This window comes from Colias croceus, chromosome 19 (assembly GCF_905220415.1).
Source record: "Colias croceus chromosome 19, ilColCroc2.1".
NCBI lineage: Eukaryota > Metazoa > Arthropoda > Insecta > Lepidoptera > Pieridae > Colias > Colias croceus.
In genome coordinates, this window is record NC_059555.1 from 4,325,427 (window position 1) to 4,336,699 (window position 11,273).

General features: G+C 34.3%; 2 protein-coding genes across 4 annotated transcripts; one reads left to right on the forward strand and one right to left on the reverse strand.

Annotated features, from left to right (window-relative positions):
* Positions 1 to 544: 544 nt before the first annotated feature.
* LOC123700018 lies at positions 545 to 8,438 on the forward strand. Of its 3 annotated transcripts, XM_045647108.1 has the most exons (7): positions 545 to 712; positions 788 to 900; positions 1,435 to 1,580; positions 2,609 to 2,672; positions 3,964 to 4,096; positions 7,316 to 7,807; positions 7,848 to 8,438. In XM_045647108.1, the coding sequence occupies exons 3-7, from the start codon at positions 1,558 to 1,560 to the stop codon at positions 7,895 to 7,897; spliced, it is 762 nt and encodes a 253-aa protein (XP_045503064.1). In that variant the 5' UTR covers positions 545 to 712; positions 788 to 900; positions 1,435 to 1,557; the 3' UTR covers positions 7,898 to 8,438. The 3 variants fall into 3 exon arrangements, with proteins under 3 accessions (XP_045503064.1, XP_045503062.1, XP_045503063.1); XM_045647106.1 differs by having other exon boundaries at positions 546 to 712; positions 7,316 to 8,438; XM_045647107.1 differs by lacking the exons at positions 545 to 712; positions 788 to 900 and adding an exon at positions 1,310 to 1,369 and having other exon boundaries at positions 7,316 to 8,438.
* On the reverse strand, positions 8,057 to 11,044 carry LOC123700019 (protein unc-119 homolog). The gene is made up of 3 exons (XM_045647109.1): positions 10,498 to 11,044; positions 10,249 to 10,421; positions 8,057 to 10,163 (listed from the first exon to the last, which is right to left on the reverse strand). Exons 1-3 carry the CDS (start codon positions 10,845 to 10,847, stop codon positions 10,045 to 10,047), a joined length of 642 nt encoding a protein of 213 aa, XP_045503065.1. The 5' UTR covers positions 10,848 to 11,044; the 3' UTR covers positions 8,057 to 10,044.
* Between the last annotated feature and the right edge of the window lie 229 nt (positions 11,045 to 11,273).

Below are 11,273 nucleotides of genomic sequence, written 5' to 3' on the forward strand. Positions count from 1 at the left end.
AACAATGAACTAAAACAGTGTACGTATATTGTACCGAAAAAGTGTAAACACCGTTAGTTATACTTTTCAATAATAGCTGAATTATACAATTTTTAATCGTAACCTTATATCTTACGTGCTCGAGGATTTCGCTTAATTAAGTAAGTCTTAAATTGAAATATTTTTTACTGATACTCAATTTGTGAGTCAAACAAAATTCATAGTCACCCTAACTACCATTTCGACAAACATCAATGAAAAGATCAAAAGATTTTTCTAAACATTAGACAAGGACCATTTCCTTTTGAGAGACCTCTCGCTCGGATAGTTTTTCGTAAGCGGCAGCTTATCCGATCATAATTTATCAAAACCTTATCAAATGGATCAAAACAAATGTTATTGGTGCTCAGTCTAGTTATATTACAAAGTAATTAGTAACTACGATAGACTCTGTGGTTATAGGTACTATACCTACTTTGGTCTTTGACTACCTACGTGTTGGAGACTAATACCTACCTACCTATCTAAACTACTATTAGCGTTTAGCTACTATGATGTATTCTGTGCTACTATCTTTGTGATGTCGATGTGTTTGTGATATTGTAATCGATGCAATTGTCTATGGTAGGGTTTTCACGCAGTACAAAAAGTGATTGAATTGAATGTAAAGGTAGTCAAATACCTACTCAAATCCCGAATCCGCCTCTCATTTGTATTTGGGTACATACCTACGGTAACAAGATTTATTTTCGTATTTATTCTTATACGTATTACTAGTGTATTATATACAATAAGGAAAGTTTTACAGAGAAAGGGGAGTACCACGACATTCTAAAAAACATCAAGTGGAAGATGGCGCAACAGATTTCTAAAAATTTTTTCACCAATAGTCCCAGCTCCCAGTGACCAATGTGACTTTCGGTAACTTAAATGCTATTAAGTTTGATTTTTTTTCCGATAAAAGTAGTTACTTAATGAAGTTTTAAATGAGTAATTTTTTAAGTTACAATTGTCACAACTTACAATTTTGTCCATCGCAGCATTATTTAGTAAGTACCTACTTACTTATATAATTACAATTTTAAGTAGAAAACTACATTCCTCTATATAATTATATGCATATTTCTATTATGCCTATAGATGCCTACCTACTGAATAACTTACTTTGTATAATAATTAAAAAAAAACAGTACATGTTTTGTTGTGTCCATTTGTATGATTATTTTGATAATATTGATAATAAAAATGTAAGGTAGGTAATAAAAATGATTCAGTCACAAAATAAGTTTATTTCAAAAACTAGTCTTTGAAGTATGTAGTTTAGAAGAGTTTAGATTATCATTACACCATTCAAAAAACTTTTCTAATGACTTATTTTAATGACTGAAATGTATGTTTTCTTTTTATATTAACTACATAGGTACTTTATTTACAGCAATTTATGTTTATTTTCAGGTGCACATCCATCTTGATAGATCACCAGAAGTATATACCAAATAGTATTGTGCTACTATTGGATATAAATAATATTGTCTTTATTAATCAACCTTCAACCAAAATAATAATAAGAAATTGACGATGGCTAGAAATAACGAAATAAAGTAAGTTGTTTGGTAACTAATCTATACACTTAATAATATGGTAAGTAAATAAAGTTGAAGAGTTTGTTCACTTGCTTGAATGTGCTAATCTCTAGGAACTTCTGGTCGGATTTTAACAGTTCTTCAGTGTTATTTATTACACTAAGACCAATCAGTAATTAGAAAAGCAGGTACCTAAGTAAAAATGTTTATTTAATATCATATATATTTATCAATCATAATATTATTAACCATTATATTTTTATACAATATATTTTAGTTATAATTTTCAAAAATTAATAATCTTTATAATATAAAAATGAATCCCAAAATGTGTTGGTAAGCGCATAACTTGAGAACGGCTTACCTATCCGATTTCGTTAATTCTTTTTTTATAATATTCCTTGAAGTTCGAGGATGGTTCTTATGTAGAGAAAACGTGAATATGTACCACGGGCGAAGCCGGGGCGGACCGCTAGTTATCAATAATTTTCAGACAATTTCGGTAAAAATGTACTTTAAGGGCCGTTGAGGACGGGGTGAAGGGAACCCCCCCTGTGAAGGGGAAGTTGCGGAACCTTTTCGATAAAAATGCAAAACAATTTTTGATGTTATGTTACGAAATGTAATAGTCAGTCAGGCATAGACCTTTCTCCAAAAAAATTTGGTTGCCCAACTCGACGGCCCTTAAAGTAGGTACATTTTAGCCATAGTTTTTGATTTTTTTTCTCAGATTTAGGATATAACTTTGATTACCAATCGTGTAATTAAATAGTCGCATCAAATTTTTAGATCGTAAGCACTCTATAATGATTCGCATTATTAGTCAGGCAATACAAAATTTTGAGACCACGCGAAGTTGCGGACAGAAAGCTACTTACTTATACAGTATGAACACAGACCCACTTGTTACGGTCTACCTAAATTATAAGAATTGTGCGAATTTATAGTATTTTTCTTTGTAGCTTACTTATAATTATGTATGTTTGTATTTTTCATATTCATCTCTTATCATGAAGATCTAATTTAAGTACTTATCTTAATTTCAGTGTCTCAGCATTACAATTAACAGACAAATTAAGGAATAAACCACGTCTAGGGGGTCCACGAAAGGTAAAATTAAAATGAATATAAAATATAAATATGTATGTAGCCATTTTTAATGGCGGCTCCACATTAGCGACGTGAATTTTCTTGCATTTCTTTTTTTCTAAATCATGTTATACATATATTCCTCCACATGGATACTCACAATCGTTCGTGAAATTCGGTGCGAAATTGACGTAGAAGCTGCTGCCAAAATCACTGTGCTTACTATGGCACGGCCCGCGAATGTGAATGTGGACGTGTCACGCGCGTGAAGGAGGCGAGAATCATTTGTCGGGGGACAAAATACAGACTCTTGTCGCCGCTATAGGGAACATGCGTGAACGCGCATAATCAACGTAAACATTTACGTTCACGGCCCTAATGTAAAGCCGCCATAATAATAAAAGAGGGTAATTTCTGGCCGTCCAGAGTGGAGCCGCAAGAGCTATATGCTCGGGGGTGGAAGTGTCTAATGGCCTGATAGCAGGGAAACCCGCTCCGGGCCCGCGGGCCCGCGATGGTGAAACCGGTGCACCTCTCTACACCCTTGGCCGTTCTGCTGATGTAGCCCCCTTGTTGCTATTCTCGGTAACCTTTTTGGGAGCCCATCGACTGAACTGGCGAGTCACCGTCTGGCATTATTTTTAACTTTTTAATATTGAAAAGGCAGACGTCCATAGTCCCCATAGACACAGTCTACCAGTCCATTTAACATCCCCATCCATGGTCCTGTTTAATTCCTATTCATTATTTTTGTAATAGTCCTACATAGGCCGCGGACTACCCAGGGTTGTATCTCTATAGTGCAGTCATGGGCAGGCTGCGGCTGGTGTCCCACAACACTAACATTAGAATTCTCTAAAGGGCCTCTGCGTGTTGGATCCGTGTCCTCACGTAAGCCCGCGTCTCGTCGCTACGCCGCGGCCGCCGCGTAGTCACGTAGCTTAATATCCTTCCAAAGAAATTGTATGCGATAAAACGCACTATACGCAACAACGAATCTACGCTACAAAATTTTACCAAGTCGGCAAATATTATGCCGATTATCGCGCCGTAACGCGTCGCGTAGTTAAATGCAGCCTAACTTAATATGAATGTGAATAATTTTATCTATTCATTAATTACGATGTAGTCCAATAAAACGCGTATTGCAATATAATTAAATTATTACAAATAACAAAAGCCCAGATAGGAACAGGCCATAACTATATAGTAATCCGAGCTTGTGAAATAAAACATAAGAATTAAGCCTTAAATAATTAATATTTAATTCTATAAAAAATCACAAAAAGTATAATAAAAAAAACTTTTACAGCTACAGTTCTGTCCCACTTTGGAGTGTTCGAAACTGTTGAGTGATATTTCCGTGGAGGCCCATTTAGCGGAATGTCCATACAAAGAATTTGTGTGTCCTACTAATACAATCTTTAATGGATGTCCATGGAAAGGTAATATTTTGTAACCTTATTTTTAGCAAATCTATACATAATTATCATACAACAGTAACCAGACCGTTTCTGTAAGGTTTCTGTACATTAAATACTTAGTTTTTAAAAGTGTAAATTGTAATTGCTATGCAATATGTAGGTATATTATCTATATTCTATTTGCGAATATGAGTGAATCATTGGATAGGTCTTTAAAAATGGGAAAGGGGTTTCTAGATAGGTTTTTGACTTAAGTAGGTTAAATACCTACTTACTCGTCGTAAAAAATGTCATACGCATGGGCGTAGCCACGGTGGGGCAGGGTGGGGCGCTTGCCCCACTCTAGCTTTGACCTGGAAGGTAGGTAGATACCTAACCAAATCTAAAAATTGAAGTACCTACTAACTACTAAGCTTAATATCCGTAAGAAAATTCACACTCGATTCTCGAAAGTCGACAGGCGACACAGAAAATGCGACCTTTATAATTAGTATTATTTACCTCTAAATTGACTGACTATAACAACTAACAAGTGCCATACGCCCAGCGACCAAACGGCTGAAGATTTTTGGATCTATTTCGTGGTGTGGTAGCTGAACAATAAGGTGTTTTGAATAAGAATACCTAATTCGAATAACGAATTACACACGAAAAAAGAAAATAGCTGAGGCTTCTATGTTACATGAACTGTAAGAAAAATGAGTATAGTACCCCAATTAGTTGCCCCACTAACTTATCCAATTTCACTTTTGTTGTGTAACAACAAATAAAAGTGTAAAGTAAACTTTACACTTTTTTTTCTAGTGCCTACACTAGAAAAAATGCATTCGCGAATGCCTTCGCGAATGCCATCGCAAATGCCTTCGCGAATGCCTTCGCCAATGCCTTCGCGAATGCGTTCGCAAATGCCTTTGCGAATGCCATCGCAAATGCCTTCGCGAATGCCTTCGCAAATGTCTTCGCAAATGCCTTCGCGAGTGCCTTCGCGAATGCATTCGCAAATTCCATCGCGAATGCCTTCACAAATGCCTTCGCGAATGCCTTCACAAATGCCTTCGCAAATGCCTTCGCGAGTGCCTTCGTGAATGCCTTCGCAAATGCCGGCGTTACGGCCGCCGGCATTTGAAGACCTGGATATAACTTTGGGTACATACTTGGTACCTACAGTTGCTAGTTACATATTATTTTTTATTGTTGCCCCACCTTGAGCCCATGGCTAGCTACGCCCATGGTCATACGTATTGCCTTTTCAAAAATCCTCGCGAGCGAAGCAGCGGGCAGAAACCTAGCATTCTATGTTATGATGTACCTATGTACCTACTAGCGTTATCTGTAAGCCAGTTTAGTGGCCATTGTTTGAAAAATCAACAAACATCCATCCATTTACACAAATGTCTTCATGTTTATAATACTTCCACATACTTACGTAGTACCTAACTAGGTATTCAGTTATCTGTGATACTACTATGATGCACCCGCTGACGAACCCGCTGGAAAAATCAAGTATTTATAAAGCTCCCTATAGCTGTGCCTAGGGCATGCACCCGGGTTTACCCGGTTCCGAAAAATCCGGGTAAACCCGGGTTTTTTGATGATCTTGAGAACCGGGTCTAAATAGTATGAAACCCGGTTCTCCCGGTTCCGACCAAAATATTAAAATATAATTTAATATATAATTATATATATAATAAATAATATTTCACGATTTTTTTTAATATCTGCGTTATATGTCAAATTTAAATCTTGCGTTCTTGTTGGGACACCCTATATAACTTTCCTATGGTTGCATCACCAAAAAAAAAATTAGACTTCGAAAATGACAAAAATTAGGCTACAGAAATTTTTTTATTAGATTTGTCGTGAATTTGAAAAGCTGATTTTACTGTTTCATATAATGATCCAGTCATGTTTTTGATTTTGGTATCAAGCTGAAATTTATATCGAATACTCAAGTCTTCGGTCCCTTGATGCTGTGAAAAAGTCAAACTCAGAATCCAACGTATCAAAAGGAAAATTTTCGCAAATTTCGACATTCGCATGGGACTCAAAACCTACAGAGTAGGTACTTCTCATGAACACAGAGCCTTTAAATTTGGTAAAAGTAACGTCTTATAACACAGATAAAGGAAAAATTGCTAGAAACATATATTTTAATGTTACAATATTATAAAAAAAAAGTTTTGTTCGGAGCCCTTGCACTTGGCCAGTTGTTTGCGTTACAGTTTGCAAATTGCAGTTAATGAATAAGGTTTAAGTTTATATTAAGTGATATCATGATAACAAGGTACTTTTATAAGACTGATAAATAAAATAAAGAGAAGTATTGAAATTTTGTTTCTTAATTAATTTAATAAAATAAGACACAAGCCGCGTAAAATAAAAGACCCATCAGGTACTTTTACAGTTACTTTTGTTTAATTTCGTATTTTTTTCCGAGGTATTATTAAAGAACCGGGTAACCCGGTTCTACCCGGTTCTGAGCTCGATTTGGAACCGGGTTTCAGAAACTTGGAACTGGACTCGGTTCTGCACGCCCTAGCTGTGCCCCGCGGTTTTACCCGCATTGCTCCGCTCCTATTGGTCTTAGCGTGATTAGTGCGTTCAAACAAAGAAACAAGCTCTTCAGCTTTATAATATTAGTATAGATGTGTTACTCTGAGGTATATTACTGTAAAGTTTTAGTTATATCTGTCCAGTAGTTTTCGAGTAACAAACATATTATGTTCACATACAATACATAAATATACATTTTCACAAACTTTCACGTTTATAATATAGGTAGGAAGCATAATGTGGTATTTTCTTGTGTTTGATTTTACGCGAATATTATAATTATACATTTAAGAAATTGAAGATTTTAACGGATTTAAGCAATTAAATCATTATAATATAATTATCCTGAAGCTTCGCACACTTTGCAGCGAGTGTGGCTTCCGATCGGTGTCCAGTACTTACTTTAGTCTGTGCTTGGCTTTAGTCTGATCCGAACCTAAATCGACTTTCACCGGGACACGGGATGATAATGAATGAGACCTATTTTTAAATTTAGTCTATTAAATAATGTATTAAAAATGGGTTTGCTTCAAAAATACTGGACAGGATATTTTTATTAATTAATTATGGGTATGGGTAGGATATTAGTTCTTTGCAATGGAATTTTGTTTTCTAAAAATTTAATTTTGTAGAAAACTATTCTTCACTCATGAAGTTTTGAAATCATCTGTTTTTCAATATTTTTAGGAAACATCGGGAATATTATGATTCATTTCGATTGCCAGCACAAGGAATTTCGTCAAACGCAAGTTAACGAAGAGAGTATTTTACACATTGGACAAAATTATCGAATAATGCAATTGATTTCTAAAGGTCAATTTCAGTTTTTACTGTACATTAATGTATCACAAAGTAGCAACCAAATTCAAATAGCGGTTCAGATGCTGGAAACGAAAATTACGGCGTCTCAATGGACTTTCAAAATTCGGATCTATGGGAAAAATGAAGGTCTAAGCAGATTTGTGGAGTATATTGACACTTGTTATTCTATTGACGAAACGCTTGATAACTCGTGTCTTGAAAATAAATCAACAATAATAAGCTTAGATTATGCAAAAACGTTTGCTAACGAAGATGTGATTCCGTACAAATTGTATTTGAGTAATGCTATGGATAATAATAATAAATCATTTAAAGATAATAAAAGTTTCCAAGGAACATCGCGTTCTCCCCGGCCGCGGCCGCTTGGGAGCTTAACCGGCTTGGGAGTTAAATCTCGTATTAGTAACCTTAGTAATAAGTAATTGTTATACTAGCTTAATATTATAATTTATCAGATCTGCATGAGAAATTCTATTTTGTTAACTACAGTGACACAGTGTCGACGTACTGTTAATTGCAGTACAATAATAATGACCTTTATCGAAACAATAATACCTACACGTGAATAAGTGATTACTTGTTGCGCCAAATTTTCGTAGCGACTGGACTGAATTTGATTAGGTTTGCACTGGCGGAAGCCTCTCTACCTAGCAGCTAGAGTGGAAATTTTCTATGAGCCCTGGATTACCTACTACAATTTTTGCACACACACTTAGCAAAGCTGGTTACGCCTATCGGACTATACCTACTATTGTATGCTTTTCTTTACATTATGAAAATATGTAATACACCAAAATATTATTATTTCCTAACTACTACGACATGTAACGATAACTAACTGACCCGCGCGGCCCGCGCCTGCTTCGTGAGGCGTCCAGCAATATTGAGTTTTCATTAGTAGGGGCAGACAGCGGTAAGCATATTTATTTTCTACTTTGTAATGATCAGTGTACTGATGTGATAAGTAAATAAAATAAACTTTTTTCAATTGATATTTTTTATTTTATCCCCTCTAAAATTACAAGCTTTTTAATGTTCTACTTTCAAAGTGAACATCGACTCCACAATACACCTGAACTTTAACATTTTTATAATTATTCATAGTTATTAAACAAAAGGATTTGAACACATTTTCTCGGTAAATATGTATTAAAATTCAATTTAAAGCGTGACTTGTTAAACAAGCCGATGGACGGCATTTTAAGATCGATCAGATCTTAGTTTTTACATATATTTAAATTTGCCGTACATCAAAACAAGAGAAAAGTAGGCCTTGTAACTATTTTCAATTTTGCCATTATAAATTACAAATAAATGTAAGTAGGAATTTTCACACACATTACAATATTTAATCGTTATGTGCTTTCATAAAATTAAACAATTTTTTTTGTAGGAGTGACACAAAGTAATTAAGACAACGTTAAAGTACCAGTACAATTGAAATTTGAAACTAATGGCTAATCTCATTTATTATCGGAACATCGAACGATCTGATGCGCAGAAAACGATTTTAGATATTACCGGAACGTTAACACTTAACGGATACCTGCGCGCTCGTGCATTCGCAGCTAACTTCCGAACAGCCATTAAGTTTGTATTTATATAGAACTGTAGTATTCATCATTGAGTTACTACGTACTAGAGAGGGCATCGCTACTACACTATTTGTAACACGAGTTAGAGCGAAGCGTCTCAAACATCGCTTCTATCTATGACTAACTAGCCGCCCCACGCGCGCCCCGCACCGCCGCGATTGTCGCACAGATTTTGTTTGTGGTGTCCTCTCTATACGTAGTAAATAGTAATAATACCTCAATGGTATTCATTCAATTTCTTACTTTTGTTTATTGACATACATTATACAGTCGCGAAAAATACCGAAATTGATTTTCTATATAATTCTCACTCCCTGTACTTAATCACACATTTTCTTATATACCATTTCATCCTCTATTCATACAAATAAAGCAAACATCAAAATGACTAGATAATTTAAAGTATAAATTCTTGCTTACAATCTAAATTAATACAAATGGTGTGTAAAAAGTGACAAACTTAAGTGCTTATGTGTAAGAAAGAACAACAGTGACTCCAAACATTTTGTGGAAATAATTTAAATTTGTATTTTAATAGACTTCTTTTTAATTTAAAAAAAAATTCAATTTGGAATTGAAATTATACTAATAAAATCTAAATTGTTGAATTTTACACACTACTTGTACAAAATACAATAAATGCAAAAAGTATTTTATAGATTTCTAATGTGGAGATCAGTTGTATTACACATCTATTTTTTAATATTATGAACACATCTACTATTATAATAATTGATAAACAATTTTTTTTGCTTTTTTTAAATATTAGTTGTTGGAATGTTATATAATTCTATCTATTTGTTGTTACTGAAATTAATAGAATTAATAGAATATTTAATAAAAAGTTAATTTTTGTATCCCGTCTCATTAAAACACAAACCAAAAGCCTATTTACCATGTTGACTTTATAAAATATCACACATTTGAAAACATATTTTGTGAATAAATAAGTACAATAGTACATTTTAGTGCCAAGTTAAAAATGTATGACTAAGTATTTCAATTGTTTATACCTCCATTATAGGCATAGTCAGCCTTATTGTGCATCACAAGATGATTATCAACAAAGTAAAAGCTGTCAGAACATGTTTCAAACGGACCTGCAATCATTTCTTCAACTGAAATTTATATAACAAATGATTAATTAGCATATTCGTGTAAAAATTCATTTAAATTATTATTATAAGCAGGATATTTCCTTACCAAGATCTGAAGGCAAAGTTGGAAATTCGTAGATGTGTTCACATGTATTTTTAGAAAATGGAATACAGAATCCAAATTCAAAATCAAATGTCTTCAGTAAAGTGTCTCTAAAAAAATGCTTCTCGATCATTCTAAAATGGTTTACTGGCCTTGCACCAACAGTGAACTCGACCCTGAAAATAAATTTATTTTTTGTTATTGTTACAAAGGTTTAAAATTTTACCAATTTCTTCTAGTATTGACACTTACGTAGCACCAACAGTTCGTAATTTTAAAAATTGTGGTGTAAATTGATACCGCACAAATCTCCCTGCATTAGGATCGAGTGGTTCATCAGATCCATCCTCTGTGCCCTCATTATCCACCCCAAAATCTGTCGGGGGCTTAGCAATCTCAAACAAGACAGTTCCCGTTTCCAAGTCCCTTATTTTAAATCTCGTAAAATCTATATCGTATACATTTGCTTCAGGGCTACATAAATAAGTCTCCGTTATTTTATCTAACTTAAGAACATCATCAGGTGTTACTTCACTTAAAATTTCCTGCCTGTTTGATTCAAGAAGCGTTATTGATTCGCACTTCTTTCCAACAAGGCTCATTTTGAACAAATTACCTATTTGTTGTATTAAATATACAAATGTTTTAAAACATTTGCAATCGAACTTGATTCGCAGTGAATTGCATTTCAAATTCACCTATAATAAATCCAAATTAATAATTATTATTCCAATTTAACCAATTCACTATTTATTACACTGGTTACAATATTTTTCTAACTACAGTCTACAAATTACCATTGACTTTGCCATTGACTATTCACTATTGAGTACCTAATTGAATTGACTACCATTTGACAGTTGACGTTGTCAATACGATTACCAATGGCTACCCAATAGGATATCTGCACCCAATCTACACCCCCCAATACACCCAATAGCAATCAGTAATCACAAGCAATAGCCAATGACAAACTACCTAATACCTAGCGCAACATTCTATTTGACAAATGACAAGCCTAAGTGTCG